The sequence below is a fragment of the Pantherophis guttatus genome, chromosome 2 (genome assembly GCF_059756535.1).
Source record: "Pantherophis guttatus breed Tessera chromosome 2, ASM5975653v1, whole genome shotgun sequence".
In the NCBI taxonomy this organism is placed as follows: Eukaryota; Metazoa; Chordata; class Lepidosauria; order Squamata; family Colubridae; genus Pantherophis; species Pantherophis guttatus.
In genome coordinates, this window is record NC_142064.1 from 236865918 (window position 1) to 236885386 (window position 19469).

The 19469-nt window shown below is 40.5% G+C and overlaps 1 protein-coding gene and 1 long non-coding RNA gene across 4 annotated transcripts in view; one reads left to right on the forward strand and one right to left on the reverse strand.

Annotated features, from left to right (window-relative positions):
• Positions 1–13082: 13082 nt before the first annotated feature.
• On the reverse strand, positions 13083–14402 carry LOC117678999 (uncharacterized). The gene is made up of 2 exons (XR_015732684.1): positions 14055–14402; positions 13083–13593 (listed from the first exon to the last, which is right to left on the reverse strand). It is a non-coding gene; the product is annotated as an uncharacterized LOC117678999 (long non-coding RNA).
• Positions 14403–14533: 131 nt separating this feature from the next.
• Positions 14534–19469, forward strand: part of RYBP (RING1 and YY1 binding protein) — a 75731-nt gene continuing 70795 nt past the window's right edge. For 2 of the 3 annotated variants that reach the window (XM_087887926.1, XM_034440565.3), the window contains exons 1-2: positions 14534–15265; positions 16445–16570. In XM_087887926.1, coding sequence (XP_087744052.1) covers positions 15234–15265; positions 16445–16570 — 158 coding nt within the window. In that variant the 5' untranslated portion in view covers positions 14534–15233. Of the gene's footprint in view, positions 15266–16444; positions 16571–19469 lie in introns of those variants that run through there. The other variant, XM_087887925.1, reaches the window with a different exon arrangement.

A 19469-nucleotide genomic window follows, 5' to 3' on the forward strand; every position in this document is an offset into this window, starting at 1 on the left:
TTTCTGCACTCTATCTAGAATCTCAACATCTTTTTTAATATTGTGGTGACCAAAACTGGATGCAATATTCCAAGTGTGGTCTTACCAAGGCATTATGAAAGTGATATTAACACTTCATGTGATCATGATTTTATCCTTCTATTAATGCAGCCTATGACTGTGTTGGCTTTTTTGGCAGCTGCAGCACACTGTTGGCTCACATGTAAATGATTGCCCACTAAGACTCCAAGATCCCTCTCACAGTTACTACTATTGAGCTAGGTACCTCCTATTCTATACCTGTGCATTTGGCTTTTCTTGCCTAACTATAGAACCTTACTTTTCTCATTATTGAATTCTCATCATTATTTTTGTTAGATAGGGCCCAGCGTTCAGGTCTGTCAAGATTCTTCTGTGTCTTAAACCTATCTTCTGGAATGTGTTGGCTATTCCTGGGATGTATGAGGATTGTATTAGCTCTTCCTGGGGGTGGATGAGGGAGGGTATCCTGTTATATCTCTCAGCAGTCTTCAGTACCAGCAACCATGGTAGTCCTCTGAAATGAGTGCAGTTGGGGATATCATTTTGTGGTGGTTCTGCTACTGCATCTATGAGCACTTCTAGTCAGTGGTCATGATGAGTAAGAATAAGAAGAATAAGAATAATTTTATTTCTATACCGCCCTTCTCCCGAAGGACTCAGGGCAGTGTACAGCCTATCAAAAGCACAAGACAAACATCAATTAAAATAATTTAAAATTATTAAATAATTCAGCTCAATTTAAAACCCCAGAAATTTAAAACACCCAATTTAAAATTATTATGTTGATAGCCCGGCCTGGCGGAACAACAGGGACTTGAGTGCACAGCGAAATACCCGGAGGTCAGAGGTCTTACGCACTTCTGGGGGCAGTTCATTCCACAGGGCTGGGGTTCCCACAGAGAAGGCCCTCCCCCTGGGTATCGCCAGCTAACATAACTTGGTCGATGGCACCCTGAGGAGACCCTCTCTGTGGGAGCTAACTGGCCAGTGGGAGGCTATTGGTGGCAGAAGTCGGTCTCGAAGGTACCCGGGTCCTATGCCATGGAGAGCTTTAAAGGTGGTGACCAACACCTTGAATCACACCCGAAAGACCACTGAGAGCCAGTGCAGCTCGCGCAGAGGGATGTCACATGGGCACAATGAGTTGTGCCCATAACCACCCGCGCAGCCGCATTCTGGACCAGTTGGAGCCTCCGATTGCTCTTCAAGGGGAGCACCACGTAGAGAGCATTACAATCCAGCCGGGAGTCCAGCCGGGAGGTGACAAGGGCGTGAGTGACCGTGCACAAGGTGTCCCAGTCCACAAAGGGCTGCAACTGGCGAATCAGGCAAACCTGATAAAAGGCCCCCCTGGCCACGGCCATCATATGCTCTTCAAAAGACAGCCGTGCATCCAGGAGGACACCCAGATTGCGAGCCCTCTCTGTGGGGGGCAAAGATTCACCCCCAATAGTCAGTGATGGCGCCTGCTGACTATATCGGGACGCCGGAAGCCACAGCCACTCGGTCTTGGAAGGGTTGAGTCTGAGCCTGTTCCTCCCCATCCAGACCCGCACGGCCTCCAGGCAGCGAGACATCACATCAAGGGCATCGTTGGGGTGGTCTGGGGTGGAGATGTACAGCTGAGTATCATCAGCGTACAGATGACACTTCATCCCAAAACCACGGATGATCTCACCCAGCGGCTTCACATAAATGTTGAACAGAAGAAGCGAGAGGACCGACCCTTGCGGCATTTCCCATGTGAGGCGCCTCGAGGTCAACCTCTGCCCCCCTGCCAACACAAACTGCAAGCGGTCAAAGAGGAAAGAGGAGAACCACCGCAGAATGGTGCCCCCTATTCCTAACCTCCTCAACCGCTGCAGCATGATACCATGGTCAATGGTATCAAAAGCTGCTGAGAGATCTAATAGGACTAGGACAGAGGAGCAACCCCTGTCCCGAGCCCTCCAGAGATCATCCACCAACACGACCAATGCCGTTTCTGTGCTGTACCCCTGCCTGAAGCTCGACTGGTACGGGTCCAGATAAATAGCTTCATCCAGGTGCCGGGGAAGCTGTCGTGCCACCACACTCTCAACAACCTTCGCCACAAAACGAAGGTTGGAGACCGGACAGTAGTTGGCTAATTCAGCCGGGTCCAGGAAGGGCTTCTTGAGGAGGAACCTCACTACCGCCTCTTTCAAGGCAGCAGGAAAGGCACCCTCACTCAGAGATGCATTTATAATTCCCTGGAGCCAGCCTCGTGTAACCTCCCGGGAGGCCAGTACCAACCAGGAGGGACACGGGTCCAATAAACACGTGGCAGCACTAATCTTACCCAGTACCCTGTCCACATCCTCGGGAGCCACAGGATCAAACTCCTCCCAGATAACATTCTCAAGACCTACCCTCGTCTCCTCCCCTGGACTCATCCAATCGGAGTCCAAGCCATCCCGAATCCGAGCGACTTTATCATGCAGGAATTGCACAAAATCCTCAGCACGACTCTGCAAGGGATCTTCCCGCACTCCCCCCCCGAAGAAGGGAGTGGGTCACCCTGAACAGGGCAACTGGGCGGTTCTCTGCAGATGCGATAAGAGCAGAAAAATGGTTAGATTTTGCCGCTTTTATCGCCACTAGGTAGGTCTTGATATAAGACCTCACCTGTGTCTGGTCGGAATCAGATGTGACACAGTAGTGTTCAAACCCTTCAGAACTTCACCCAGTGTGGGTTCCTCAGGATTTTTAGGCATTCTCCTTTATTATTTAACATTTACATAAAACTGCTGGGAATGTCATTTGTTGGTACAGGATGAGATTCATTACATATTGATGACATCTATGTAATTATACCTTGCCACTCCAAGATGAGCCATTGGTGCCATTAAAGTCTGAACTAGTGTTTGGAGACTGTAAGGACAAAAGGATGAGACAAAACAAATTCAGATTAAATCCTGCTGAGATAGAACTACGGTATTTGTCTTCATTAGATATCATGGCAATGTTGTAACATCTGCTGTGGTAGTTATTCTGGGTGGTGTACAATTCCCTCAAATTCACTTAAAATTGGGAATTCTGGATTTGTAACTCCTGTTTAAACAACAAGTGGGAGTGTGGACAGGGAATCCTTTGCTCAACTTCAGCTAGTATACCACTGATGACTCACCATGGACCAAGAGCTCCTAGCAACAGTAACTCAGATTGTGACCATCACCCTAATGTAAAGCTTGTTGAGAAATAAGAAGATAACAGTAATAACCAACATCAACAATAAGAACTATAAAGAGAAAATAAAGGAAAGCTCAGCCCTGAGAAAGAGGAAGACATGAGAAATAAGTTCAGAATTATTCTGCCTTATTTCCATTTGACATACATCAGTAAAGTAGCATTCCAGAAATCTTTGCGCTGTCAGTTTTCTTTCCTGGCCTAACTCTGAGGGCTGACATTGACTCTTGATGAGTTAATCTTGTCTGAGAGGGTAACATTTTTTTTTAAAGTTGCTGCATTGGTTGCCATTAAGCTACTGGACCCAATTCAAAATGCTCATTATCACTTTTAAAGCCCTTTATAGTACAGCACCAGTATATATCAGGTGAAGTCTTGTCAAACTCAGATTTGCCCATCCAGCCTAGCCCTTTGGAGAGGACCTATTATGGGTTTTCTCCTCATGAGGTTCCTGAGTTGAAGGGCAAGCAACAGGCCTTCACAGTGGTAATGCTACTTAATGGAACACTCTCCTCCCAGAGAAAAGATGGCCTCAGCTTTACAACTATTTTTTACAATAGGTGAAGGTGGGCTTTTGACCCTTAGATTATTTATATGAGCTTTTAGTGCATGAGGCAGGGGGTTTTGTAGTACCCAGCCCAGAATCCATTAGCATTGGGATGTGCTATAAACGCTGTATGAATGAATGAATAAACAAAAACATACCCTTTGAAAGGTTTGATTTAATTTCTGAAAAACTCTCTTTTTTGAGGGATAGTGATTTCCAGAAATAAAAGGTGCAACCTGAAGAGCCATAGAATTCATAGATATCTCTGAAAATAAGAGATATCATGAAAAGACTATGTTTTCAAGACGTTTACTCATAATTTATTGAATTATTGCAACTGCTTGGATTTATACAACCTATAGTACTGTACAACCTGTACAGTAATCATGCCCTAGATCTGAGAGAGGTCACTTTGATTCACTTTGATGAAATGTGTTGCCTCTTCCAGTTGTTTGAAGTACCAGAGGATACTCTGGAAGAGGTTGTAGAGGAGATCGAAGCAGGACAAAGCAAGGTGGTATGGGTGCTTTATTTCACTTTTAGGAGAAAGTAGGTCCTATTGCTTTATAAAGGGGTGCAACATATGTGGTACAACTGGTGATGTTTACACAAAAGTAATTCTCATTGTATTTTACTCACATTTATTCTCAAATAGATATCCATATGATTCAACCTTAAATTCCATTTCTATTTATAGATCTGATCTTAACAATGTTTTCTCAGATATAAATCCCTTTGAATGTATTGATAAACATGCATGACTGGATTTTATTATTACTTTCAATCAATTTCTGTTGAGTGGGCTGATATCTCACACTCATCCACAATTTGTTTTAAACCAAAATTATTAAACAATCCATCAGATCTTAATCATCATTTACAAACCAAAATGGCTAGGTTCATATGTCCTAAGTCAGAACCAAAGGGACCACAGTTAATAGCATTTACTTCAATGGGTCTCAACCTTCCTAATGCCGCGACCCTTTAATACAGTTCCTCATGTTGTGGTGACCCCCAACCATAAAATTATTCCTAAAACCATTGAAAATATGTGTTTTTGGATGGTCTTAGGCGACCCCTGTGAAAGAGTCGTTTGACCCCCAAAGGGGTCCCGACCCACAGGTTGAGAACCACTGATTTAATTAATCAGATGTCTATCTTTTTCTATTCAGACAAGGCATCAAGACTGTTCACAACAAAATGGCTCTCTTCTTTAAGGAAGAGGGTAAAGGTGCTTTTGATTCCTAGACACTATATGGACAAAGCTATGCCATTTTCTTGGCAACAGAATGATGAGGGTTCGCTACTGTCTTCTTTTAGGATGGGTTTTTTAAAAAAACTTTTCCCAATCTAGCCTACAGAAGGGCTACAACATTTAGCTTGCAAAAATCCAGGAAGTCACTAGATGGCAGCAAAAAAAGAGCCTTGATAGTACAGTGGTTTAGTGCACCCTGTTATTAACACAGCTGCCTGCAATTTCTGCTGGTTCGAATCTCTCCAAGGCTCAAGGTTGACTCAGCCTTCCATCCTTTCTAAGGTAGGTGAAATGAGGACCCAGTTTGTGGGGGCAATAAGCTGACTTTGTATAAATATGCAAAAGTATGAAGGCTATTGCTTAACACATTGTAAGCCGCCCTGAGTCTCCGGAGAAGGGCGGCATATAAATCAAATTAAAAAAAAAAAAGAAATTTACTATTTGCTGCTAACTAGTGGCTGCCTGGATTTTGCAGCCTAGGTATGGTAGCCATAGGTTAATGTGTGAGCTTTCTTGATTGATTGCAATTCAGGTATTAGTTAGTCCCTAGTTAGCTGCTAAGCTCAGAGAAGGTCAGCCAGATGCTACCTACCATCTGTTTAAATTAAAGAAAAGGGGAGGGACATAATCCTGTTCCAGAAATAATGTATTGCATAGCCTGAAAGCTGTTTAGTCCTCCATATTTCAGATAAAGAAGTATTTGAAATAAGGAAGGAGGACCCTAGAGGCACCTTCAGAGTGTTTTCTATGGTGGTTTTTAAAGCAATCAAGTTCATTATCTTTCCTTCGAGGAGCTCAGTTAACAGAAAACATTCTACCTCTCAATTTATCCTTACAAAACTCTGTATGATAGACAACATTGAGAGACAAGTGTGTTAATACATATCTATAATTAACAATCATGGTTTCTTCAGTGCCATTTTCCGCATTTGAACAACTCAATGAACCATACACTAACATTTACAGAGGATGATTGATTGATTGATTATATGCCATCAAGTTGGTACCTACTTGTAGCAAACATATACATACATACCCTGTTTCCCCCAAAATAAGACATCCCCTGATAATAAGCCCAATTGGGCTTTTGAGCGCATGGCAGTAAGGCCAAGCACTTATTTCAGGGTTCAAAAAAATATAAGACAGGCAGTGGGGGGTTGCCCCCGGTTTGGACCGGTTCGCAAGAACCAGTAGTAAAACCGGTGGGAGGTTCCACCCACTGACATGGATGTCATCATCGGTGATCTGTGCATGCACAGAAGCGGGCGCGATGCGAACCGATAGTAAAGGTAAGTAGAACCCACACCTGAAGACAGGGTCTTATTTTCGGGAAAACATGGTAGCTTTTTTCCCCATGATAATCTGTTCCTGACCAGGCCTTTCAGGTCCAATATTGCACCCATTGCTACTATAGCTGCTTGCTTGTGGTCATCTTCTTTCCCAGACTCAGAGGTTTCAACAGAGTGCTAGGTCTTTGTATAATGTGGTCACAGTAGGATAATTTGGGCCTGGTCATTTGTGCTGTGAGTGAGAACTCTGAATTGGTTTATTTGATGATCCATTTGTTTCTATTCTTGGCTCTCTCTGGTATACTCAGGAGTCTTCTTCTATACCAAAAGCATCAATACTCTTCCTCTTCTGCTTCTTCAAAGTCCAATTTTTCCTTCCATATAGTGTCACAAGGAAGATCATTGCTTGCACAATTCTGATATTTGTAGGTACATTTGCTATGTACCTGCAAAAATTTTGTTGGCTAGTTTGTGGTGCATTTTTTTACTCAAGTGCGTTTTCAATGACCAGTCAATGGTACCAAGGAGTTCCATAGATCTGAATTTAGATTTCCTTGAATCAAGTCTTGCTAGGCTGATCATTGAACTACTCTACGGTGGCTCTTCAATAATAAAGAAAAGCTTGTTCCTTGTTATATCCTCAAATTTCATTTATTTTTGAGAATATTCACTCACCAAATCACTTTTCAACAGATAGATGGCATTTCTAAGAACCCAAACCAATTAAAAGCAAACTTCAAGGCTGGACTAAGTAGATTAAATACTTTGATTAGTGATGTAATGAGTTAACAATTTATAGTTAGCATTAATTTTATACAAAAATGCTGACATAGATTTGTAACATTTCATAGCAGTTTAAAAAGCTTTATGCTGGCAGTGCTGGTAAATAAACTTGGGATCTCATCAGCTCTATGCTGGTGAGAATCCAGACACAACAGAAATGATCAGGTTAGCGGTTGCTTTAAGGATGGCATACTTTGAAAGCAAGGGAAAGCTCCCTGCTAGCTGAATTTGTATTTGTATAAGGTAGACATGACACACCTACTTAGCAAAAGCAAAAGAAAATACGGTACATCAGCTACACTTAATAAATGAAGAAAAATGGAAAGCACGTCCATTCAGGATTCAAAATTTACAACTGGGGAGAAACATTTTTACCAATTCCTGTTCCTTTTGTCATCAAAGGATTTGGAGGGTCATCTTGTAAGGCAGAGACTGGTAATGTATGCCTTGGACACTGTTTTATATATGACTATGGCATTAGATTATACTCGTACAAAAAATACACCCCAGTTATCATCAATACACACTTAAACATGCCTTATTTCCAATCAATCCCTTTGAATTTATCAAATTTATATAGCTGCCCAATCACATGAATGTGACTCCGGTGGCATAACTGGCATATACTAAAAGAAATAAATAAAACACTTAAAGTTCCCAAGGTGTAGGTGTTGCTGTTCTCTCCAGATAAAATTTTCCCTTCTGGGCTGATAGTTAAGCTGCCACCATCTGTTCTTAAATACAGAGGTGTCCTTCCTATGGAATCTGGATGAGGCAGAATAGGAAATCCACAGGACTAGACATAATAAATTGTTCCAGTTTTATTTTTTAAGTAGGGGTTACCAAGGCCAAGCAGGGGCTGCTGATACAAACTCAGTGCTTTATTTATTTCTTTTAACAAAGGCAAGAAATAAGAATTTGAAAAATAGATTATCAGCCATTAGACTTAGATCTGCATACCAAAGTAAGCAATCATTAACTGACAATCCAGCAAGCAAAACAAAGAGGGAGAGACAGAGAAGGGAAATAATGATAAGGCTACCAGCTAAGCAAAGCACCACTGAAAAAAGATAAAAGAACTCAGATGTTTCTATCCACACATATTTACTAATTTTAGCTTGCCAGATTCTCCAGGGGTTTGGGCAGAGGGTTTGAATTCCAGATCCAATAGAGAAAATCTGCTTCAAAAATCCTTTGCTGATTTAAGAATCTATACTTGATATTGATTGAAGACAATGAAATGCTCTGAATCCCAGCACCCATCTCTCACTGAAAGAGAACAAGGGTTTTACAGGTATAGAATACTTACAAGTACTAGCTAGTCCGTAGACCCTTCATTTAAAGGTCTCATAGATGGATTGCAAAAATTCAGACAAATATTAAGACAGCAGGAAAAGAAAAACCAACCAAAAAAGTCTAATGAACACCTGGAATTTTGCAACTCAGATCTCATAGTCCCACTATCACTCCACCATAGCGCTACATGAAAAATGAGTTACTATACACATTACATTAGCTCACACAATGTATTGTATAAAACAGTTTATTGAATAAAACATAATTGGCTGGGAATACAAATGCGCTAAACAAAACCAAAACAACTATGGTGACCGTAATCATCTTTCTCCTTTTGCAAACAAGATTACCCCTCAGCAGGTAAGAAAAAGCACTTGCGTGAACTTTGGCAGAATTGAGAGATGGATTTAAAATGTCAGCATAAATCAACAGGAATGGCAGCACTTTATACTATCCTATGAAAGTCATTGATGCAGAAGTGTGACCTTTGATAATAGCCACATGAGATCACAGTCATCCCTACTTTATATTAATCTAAGAATTGTTCTCTGATCTCTGGAATCAAAACTGAAATCTCTTGACGGATTTAAAGTTGCACAATCAAGTTCTTAGATAAAAACACAACACCCAAAACTGGGTCTAAAAATTACATATTAAGAGTGTATTTCATGAACAGCATAATTACCTTGTGTCACATATGTTATAAATCATGTGAAATTACACTCTCGTAAGAAGGGCTGGCAGGCTTTCAGTGTCTAATGTTATAATATTTGCTAAGAAACAAAGAAGACTGAAGAACTACATAATTAATCTTTTGCTATGAAAGCTCAATGTTGTAATGAAAACAAACGCACAACTTTTCAAAGAATAAATTATTGTTCTTGTAGTCTGCCCAAGCATTCTAGTTTATCTCACAGTTATTCTGCATTTGTATGGAATGATGTTTAACATAAAGGAGGGTATGAATTGAATTTTTTTTGTTATTTAAATGACCTTGTCCAAATCTCTTCCTGGACACAATTTCTCATTACTATAGTATTTCTTCTTCAGAGGGTTTGTATCATGGGGAAAACAAATAATCTTATCAGTATTATCCAGAGTTCTAGTTTCTTTGTGAAATCTTTTTATTTACAGTTTTACAAGATGCCATCTGCAAAGAAGAGCAAAATAAGCTCTAAATGTAGAGTCCAAGGTCAGTTTCTTATAGTGACTGTTTGACCACCCAAACAGCTCTGAAAGAATCACCAGCTGGACAACTGAGGAACTTGCTATTTGCCAAAAGTACATGAAAGCATTCCTCTTCTGAACGCAGACTGAATCTTTCATACAACTCTGCCGTCCTTGAATTTATCTGATTTTAGAACATGTGGATCTTCACTATTTATTTCCTACAATTGCCGAAATTGCCATGAGTTCCTGTTTTTTCTCTTCCAGATAACTATTACTGGTACTTATATAGTCTTTCATTTTATCTTTCATGGAAAGTACAAATGTGATATCTTTATCAAAGTTCAGCTTATCTATGCTACTTCTCTTTTTTCTCTATTCCTTCATTTAAAAAAAAAGTTTTGAGTTTTTATTTATTTGTTGAATTCATATAGCCACCCATATCATAAAACAAGTACCTCTGGACATCATATAACAAAGCTCAAAACAATTAGATAATAAAGATCTCAAGTAATTAGTATTATTGTTGTTAAAAATATTTTAAAAACTATAAAAACAAACAGAGCCACCTCACTAACTCACCAGTCCCCTGGGGTTCTGAGACCTGATAACCAGGTTTAGTTAATAAAAAATAAAGCAGTTTCTGCTTTAGTTTTGCTCTTGTCTTCCATTCACCTGCTCTTCAATCTCTTTTCCTTCTCAAATTGCCTTTTTCTGTTATATTCAACATGGTTTGCATGTAGTATATAGTCTAGTTGGTTATGCAGCTTGCAAGACTTTTATCTACCTACATGTCTCTTATATACTTAGGCTCAATATGATTGTAGAGCATTTCTTTTTCCTTTGGACAGATGCATCTGTAAGCAAGGCAGCAGGCACTGGTGCTCTTTATTTTCACTTTTTGGCTACCTGTCCGCCTCTTCTTTGCTGCCTGTCTGCCTGTTATGGAGAAGGTAATCACACAGAACAGCTGAATCAGGACAAGCAGCATCCAGAACTTGCTCTCAAAATAAAATTAGTATTTGTCAGCTATTGTCCATATTTCTTTAATTAATACTTGAATCGTATTTTCACAGAAACCAACAGGTATTATTATTATTATTATTATTATTATTATTATTATTTAATCTTTAGTGAGATTCACAGCCTTTGAGGCTGGTTAATAGCTCAGCAGCTCGAGTCCTAACCAAGGACCTAGGAACTGTTAAGGTATCGTCGGAGGATGTAAGCTGTTCCGAGTAAGGTGGTTTTTTGTAGAGTCAAAATGTTCAAGTCCGGCAAATTTAGAATTTCTAAACAGCGGGGTAGCCCTTTGGGTATTGCTCCAAGGGCTCCAATTTCAATCGGGACAACACACGATTTCTTTTTCCACAGTCGCTCAACTTCAATTTGCAAGTCCCGGTACTTTGTGATTTTTTCTTGCTGCTTATCTTCAATCCGTGCATCACCAGGTATTGCAATGTCAATGAACCATACTTTTTTCTTTTCAACTATTGTTATGTCAGGTGTGTTGTGGACCAAGTGCCTGTCAGTCTGAATCCTAAAGTCCCACAAGATCTTGAGTTTCTCATTCTCTAAAACTTTCTCAACCTGATGTTCCCATCCAAACTTCTGGCACAATTTCCAGTGAATGATCTTAGCAACACGGTCATGGCGTTGTAGGTAGTCAGTTTGTGAAATTTTGCTGCACCCACTGATCAGGTGGTCAACTGTCTGATCTTTCTCATTACAGAAGCGGCATTTGCTGTTGGTGGTAACATGTTGAATTTTTGCCTTCATGCAGTTTGTGGCTAGGGCTTGTTCTTGAGCTGCCAAAATAAAGCTTTCTGTTTCTTTTTTCAGTACTCCTGATCTTAACCAGTTCCAAGTTAGTTTCTGGTCAGTTTTGCCTTCAATACTTTTCAAGTATTGGCCATGCAGAGCTTTGCTTTTCCAATTTTCAGCTCACTGCTCAATTACTTCTTTCTTATATTCTGCTTTTGTTTTAGTTGTCTTTAAAAGGCCTCCTTTATTTACTTCCTTAATCATTGGTTCTTCACTTTTCTGGATGTGTATTATTATTATTATTATTATTATTATTAATCATCATCATCATCATCACACAATCAGCCAGATGCTCAGACTGGATTTGGCATTTTCATCTATCTATCGAGTTCTTACCAAGGACCAGGGGTAGGTAGATGTGGATGTTTGATGGTGTTACAGATATCGTCGCAGGATGGAAGTTCTGAGTAAAGCCGCCTTTTGCAATTGACTGATGGCGAATTTGTCAATTCCAATGGCATTCAAGCAGTGATCCAGTTGTTATTGCTGTTGATGTTATTATTAAATTTATATGCTATCCATCTCACTGTACAGACTGGTTTATAAGTAATAGAAATAGCAATATAAAAACCAATTATAAATATGAGAACAATTAAAATGACAAAGTATTAAATATAGGTTAAAAACACATGTTCAAGTGGGACGGGGGTGCTGCACCTACACCAACCACCTCCAGTTTAAAACATCTACATCGGGACTCAAGTCTTAAAGCTCTTGGGTCTTCCTTTTGATGGATCATATTATTACAAGAGGTTTCAATGGGTCATGGAAAGATTATTTTTCAAAAAAGTCACCACTTCATGCTAATTAAGGATCTTCACAAAACCCTTAGATTCCAACCTATAAGCACCTATTTGAGATTAAGCCCCATTTTAGTTATGTATAGAACTGAGATACATGTAGATATCTGTATCTGTATATTTCTATTTTATTTTTGCATGCTTCATTAGGCATATAAATTTATGAAAATAATATTCTTTTTGGTAAGTAGTAAACATTTGGTTTACACAAACATGTGAAGGAGAATTACGTATCAGTTGCATAGACCTGCAACTAAATTCCACTTGAAGTTTGTTTAGTTGTGCTTCTAACCATAGAAAAGGCAGACTGAAGTCTGCATTAAGCACTAAAATTAAAAGGCTCTTCTTGTTGTCTACTTTTTATAATATACGCCACAAGTGGATGCATAAAAGTCACTTCTATTTGGCACCATGAGGTAACATAATTATACTGGCACAGGAGTATTTAGCAGTGGTTATATTGGCAAATCTCCTAAACTTCTGAAACACATTAGAATCTGTCAATTTTTGGTAAACTTGCTGGTGTAACTAGATTTTGTAAATGTGCATATGGCCAAGTTTTAATTAATTTTTCCTTTTTTTTTTTTTTAAATCAAGGATTTTGTCTCATGCTTGGTCTTTGGGTTTGTGACTGAATATTCAGAGAGAATATATACTACATATTTTATCTCCAGAATACTTTTCTTCTTCTAGAGAGGATTAATAAAGCTAAGATTGATATTTAAGAATGAAAACAGTCCAAAGATACTGTTGAACTCAGAAGTGCATCACAGGATTTCATACTTTTTCTTCAAAAAATTTTTGAAGATGGAAATCTAGGCAAAACAATGACTGATTTCTGCTTCTAAAATCAGAATCATGTCTCACACAAAGAAATCTCTAGCAGCAAAAAATACTGTTTTATGCTCTTTATTTCATAATGGAAAAGCAAGAATAAAGAGAAATTTAAATTATACATTATAAATTATACAATTATACATTTTAAGATATCAAAAAACAAGAAAATTATTAGCTTTAATAATTGTCCTGTTATGTGATATTGAAATATTTAATTTTCAGGTAAATTTTAGGGATTTTCTGGAAGTTACACTCCAAAATTACATGTTACAAAACCTTACATTGAGAGGAAAAAATACTAATGGATAAAGCTTCTCATCTTTAGATATCAGATTGATAGGCAATAAACAATAAATAAATGTATATATGTATGTATAGCTTAGTTGGCAATAAAGAAATATATGCAAGAGATTCAATTTCTGAGGGAAACAGAGAAGCTCTTTGAGGTGCTAGTTTGGTGGCATATTCTTTCTCCTCTGTGATTTGTGGATTCAAAGTGTCTTCATGGTCTTGACAAAGTTTTCTGACTTCATGTCTCTAATAGTACATCTAATTTTGAACTAGTTTCTGCAACAGATGAAAATATTCACAAGTAAACATATATACATGGGATAAATGTATCTGCCATAAATCAGAAGGGTTTGCATTTTAATAATCCCTGTAAGTTAGAAAAGGTGATAACATTTTTTCCCCCACTGGGCTTTTTTTCCACTAGGCTGACATGACTCTCCTGTTATGACCTCTTAATAGATCACTGACAATTTAATCCTGAGACGACAGAAATTTAAAAATTGGCTGCATTTTAACCACCCGAATTGGTTTCCCAGATTGTTAACTTGAAATTCATCTACATGCATGATGCAATTCCATGGCGGGGCGGCGTGCACCCAGCGTATCAAGGACTGCTTGCAGAGTAACCTTGAATAATGCAGCTTCGCAGGTAAATGACATAGGAAGAGCAAATGTTGACACATTTCTCAATTCCCAGAAAACGTGACTGAAAGGAAGACTCTGAAGGCTGTTGGTACCGGTGGCTAAACGAAGTGTATGTGAGCGTTGGCAACGCACCACCCCTACTTTTTTTGGGGGGGGGGGTGTAGTTTCCAGAGGAGGCCGAGTAATCACACAGTCCGGAGGGTCAAGGTGTGTGGTGGGCATGTCTTCTCTCCAATTCATGTTCCAGCGGGGCTAAAGTGGGGGGGGAAAGGTGGGCTCGCTTCCTCCTTTTTTAACGTTAACCGTCGGCCGGACCGACTCCTACCCCCCCCCTTGGTTGGCACACGCGGGCGTCAGAGAGGGCAACAGCCACCGCGCGAGCCAGGTGACACGCTTTAACGGGATAAATCCGGGGTAGACCACGCGGGCGTTGACAGGCGGGCGGCAGTTTGAAAGCACCTTCACGCGAGGGGGGCCAGCAACTTCAGAGACGCGGCGGGCTCCTCCGCGTCCTCTTCCGACCGACTCCTCACACTTGTTTCTCTCCCCCCCCCCCCCATCCCACATCCCCTTTTGAGGCGCAGACACACCAACACAGGGGAGGGCGAAGCGCACGCCTCTTCCCTCACCCACCCACCCACTAACTCACTCCCCCTCCCCGCCACACTTTCGCCGGAGGGCGGGGGGACAGATCCGACCCGCACACACCGGCCACCCTCTCGGCTCCCAGCGGCAGGCGGTTGAACCGAGGCGGGGTCACATGCTGGCCTTGTGGGTGGCCAGGCGCCGCCCAAACGACGACGACGACGGCGACACGCTCCTCTCGGTTCTCGCACGAAATCGGGGCGACCTCCGTTCGTCGCCGAGGGAGCCGTTTGCCCGCCGCCGCCGCCGCCGCGACTGACGGGCTTGAAGGGGGTGCGCGTGTGTGAGGTGGAGCGGGGGGGGGAGGTTGCACGTTCCCCTTCCCTCGCGCCAGCGGTAGCCCAAGGCCGAGCTGCCCGGATTGGCCGGGGAGGGCCGCGAGCTCCGCCCGCTGTAGCCGTGCTTGCCTGGCTTGGAAAGAGAGAGAGAGAGAGAGGGAGGGGAAGAAGAGCGGGGCTGCGCTCCCTGCGCTGCCTAGTCTGGAGCGGGAGCCTGGCAGCGGCAGGAGCGGCGGCGGCGGCGGCTGCTGAGGAGCCGCCGGAGCCTGCTGGTCGGAGGAGTCAGCCCCGTTGCCTTCCGCTTCGGGTGCGCGAGGCGAGGAGAGGGGGCCCCGTCTCCACCGATCCATGACCATGGGCGACAAGAAGAGCCCGACCAGGTAAGGAAGAGGGTAAAGAAGTCGGGGCGCTTTGGCGAAGCGGGCTTTAAAAGAGAGAGAGAGAGAGAGAGAGCTTCTCCTAAGATGGAGGGACTGTGGAAAGGGAATAGAAAAGAGTATGCGCGGGTGCCAGCTTAAGAGCACCCACCTCCGCCTTATGCTCTGGGGAGGCGCTGCGTGTGGGGACTAGGCCACAGAGTGGTAGTAGTGGTGGTGGTAGTAGTAGTAGTGGTGGTGGTAGAGGAGGGGGCTTTTAAGATGGAGGAAGTGAGTAAGGAAGAGAGCCTTATTTGTTTGCCTGCCTGCCTCCCTCCCAGCCAGGTACGGAAAACTCCTTTTTTTTTTTTCAATGGTGTTGGGTGGAGAGGAGGAAAAGCTGGAAGCTCCTTGTGTGGTAAGACGTAAGGAAGGGGGGGGAGAGGCTGCATTCGGTGCCCAGGGTGGCTCTTAAGATGGAGGGAGTGTGTAAAAGCAAAGCGGAGAGCAAATGTTTGTGTTCCTCTCTCTCTCTCTCTCTCTCTCTCTCTCTCTCTCTCTGTGTGTATGTATGTGTGTCGGTGCCAGGGCTAATCTGGTGTTAGAGCAGCTATGGCGGCTCCTCACTCTCTTTTCACACACATACATCTCCTCTCACTGACTTCTTCCAGACAAAGGGAGATTTAACAAGGTAAAAGAGAGAGACAGACAGACAGACAGAGGGGGCGCATGGAGGGACACGCCTACAATCCTTTAAAGTACAATTAAGCTCCCCCTCCCCACCAAAAAAAGAGGGAGGGTTTCAAGCCCTCTCAGATGCCTTTCACCATCCTTTTCCCTTCCCTTCTAGATTCACTGGTACTCAGTGTTGAGTGAAAATCGATTGTCTTGGGATTGAAGATTGAGAGGAAATGTTATCCTTTCCTCTCTCACTCAGGGATATAGTAATGGGGGAAAGCAGAATATGTATCTGGTGAGAGTAAAGCACAGTGTGGTTCAGGTTTATAAATGTTTTGCACCTCTTCCTGCTCCCCCTCCCTTTTACCTCTTTCCAAAAAATGTGATTACTTTTTTAGCCAGAGGAAAAGAAAAAAGCAGACAAGCAGAATGTAACATGAAATGGCCTTGTTTTATTATCTTGTTTCTAACATGTTTTATTTCTTCTCTCCTCCTTTACCCTTCTTCATATATGCACTTCTCAAGACCCAAAAGGCAAGCTAAACCTGTAGCTGATGAAGGTTTTTGGGATTGTAGTGTCTGCACCTTTAGAAACAGCGCTGAAGCCTTCAAATGCAGCATATGTGATGTCAGGAAAGGCACCTCTACAAGGTACATAGTCATATTGAAATATCTCCATTCTTAATTATAATAAAGTTAACTTGTTGATTTACCATAGTGGTAGCAGCATGAAATAACTGGAAGAGAAAGGTGTTTAAACTTGGTATTTTGTGTTGTGACCTTTCAATAAAATTGAATATTTGTATAGGTATAATATTTGATATTGTTAATAATATGGCCTGTTTATAAGTCAAAAGTTACTGAATATTTCTTGGGACATTTAGATATAATTGGAAGCTTGGGTTTTTCTGCCATTTTGGTTTCAGGAATGCTGCTAAATAAAATAAGAGATGATAAGAGAAAGGGGCATTAACAATCTTCAATTTATCAATATATTTGGATGTGGAATTGTATGGTACAGTAAGAAGAGTGTAAACATTCAGATTTGTGTGTGTAGCAGTGCTGTAAAAATAATAGATTTATGAGAAGTTGGGGTATCCGTGCTCTTATTCTGATTGTTATCCAGATTGCTGGAAATTCTTTCAAAAGACTAAAACTGTTACTGATATTTCTTTCATGTGGTTAAGTTTAGAAGTTACCTATTCAGTATCCTCACAGGTTTTGTTTATGATTAAAGTATTGCCATATGTTGTTGCAGACTTTTTATGTTAATTATTTCTATAGAAATAGTTATTTGTGTGAAGTTTAAACTTTTAGGCAGCAAATTATTTGGGGAGTTAAGTGACTTGGAACAGTTTAGAATGTGTTCACAATATTTGGATATTTTTTTAATCAAACAAAATCTTTCTACAGGAGTGAAAACTTTATGTGATATGAAGCCTTTTTTTGTGTGTCTTCTGAATACATAGATAATGCCTTTATCTTTGCAAGTATTATACTTTTGTAAACAACTAATTTTATGTTGTGAAAGTAAGTATTGTAAAGAGACAATACTTATCTGAAGCCACCTGTAGCTCGTGTTTTCAAACCTGTTGATATTCATTTGTTCCTTTATTAAAATATTTTTAAGATTAGCATTTTAGTCTGCATTTATTGGGGATAGACAACCAGTTTTTGGATAGATATAGTCTGTGTTTGTGTTTACACTGTGCATGATTGAGACCTCTCTTCCAATCAAGAAAATCATCTTTGTATGCTGGTACCACATGTCACATGTTGTGTGGATCTATCTTTTAGCTTTAGCTGCTACAAAGGAGGCTGGAAGGCTATTACTTCCAAATACAATTATTTTCTTATTCTCTACTCTCACCCTGCTTTGGAGTATTGTTTCAATTGTATGATATTACTTGGTTCTTTGTGGTAGATTCTTATCCACCCCTCACCTCTTTCTGCCTCTTTCATACATTCCTTGCTGGGCTGTGGAAGAGCCCACTGAGGAGATGGACAGGAGTTTTCATAAGTTCTGTCTGGTTGGGTTTGTCTCAGGAATAAGATCAACTAATTCCCCAGTAATTAGGGGTTGCTTTTTGATACACAGAATAATTGACTAGGGAATGAATATGTATTTTTTAAAATAAATCTATTGTATATAGTTGCCCATCTTACAACAGGATTCTGGATGACATACAACAATAAACAAAATAACAATACAACAATAAAAGAAAACTATATATAAAAACAATCATTATTAAAATATGATTCTTAAAAATCATTCTTGAAAATGCAAACCATCATATAGGAAAGATTATAAATGAATAAAAGAGCCATCTAAAAATATCCCCAGTCCCCTAGGACCTCCAGCCTAATGACAAAGGCAGGTCTTGAGGGACTTATGGAACATTAGCAGGATGAAACTAACCTCGCTTGGGGGAGGTGGGGAGAGAAGATTTCAGAGGCAGACCCTACAACAGAGAGGACCCACCTCCTGGGACCACCAAATGTAAGTCCCTAGCAGATGGGACACAAAGCATGCCCTCTCTGCTAAACCTAGCGGCACAGGCAGATATAATTGTGGAGATTTAGTTCCTCAGGTAACCTAGATAAATATAACTCAGATAAATATAGTCCATAATAAGATTGTGCCTGTTAGGGGCAATATCTAACATCCTTTGGGTTAGTTAAATGAGTCATTTGTGCAGGTTAGAGAATTCATATGAATTCATATCCCTCATTCCATTATCTATTTCAGTGTGCTTTGCACATAGGACTACTGTCTAAACTTTCTCCATAGTTTTTTTCCCCCTTTTTTTGGAATGTTATAAGTACTGTCTTGTGTTTAATTTATTTTATGTTGGTAATCAATTGCAATTTTTCTGTATATTAGATATACTTGTAAGCCCTTTCTATAGGGCTGGGCAGACTTTATTATGGAGATTTCATTCCCATGAGCAATTGCATTTATGAAGTAAAACAAACTTCAAACCCTCCCATATTACAGCTGACAAAATGTTTCCTTGTGAGATGCAGAAGCTGATCACCATATCTGTATAACTAAATTCCAAGACCTCTGTGTCTGTCTTAGTATAATGCATTTAATATGTTTTTTTGAAATAAAACAATTTCATAATTAACATAACATAATTATTTATAATGATGATTTATATAATTTTAACTATCATAGAGTGAAACTGAATATGGCAAACAGTATAAATAACAGTATGTATCTGAACTTTAGATATGAGTTTTTGGTTGTGGCTTGGAATTATGAGTTACTGTATATGACGCAAGTTGTTTTCCAGGGGAATTTTTAAATTTTTTTAATAGATACGTGAAGTACAAAAATGCCACACTAATTGACTATTACTCAGAATATTTACATCTAACACAACAGTTGGTTTGCATGTTTTCATACAGAAAAGTTGCCTGTTAAGATAATTTAAAATCTAATTCAGCCTCTTTGTATTAATAGCAATCTTTAACAAATTGAGTGATATTACTGTGAGAAGGGAAATTTAGAACTGTGAAATTGGATTGATGCAGACAGACTTTT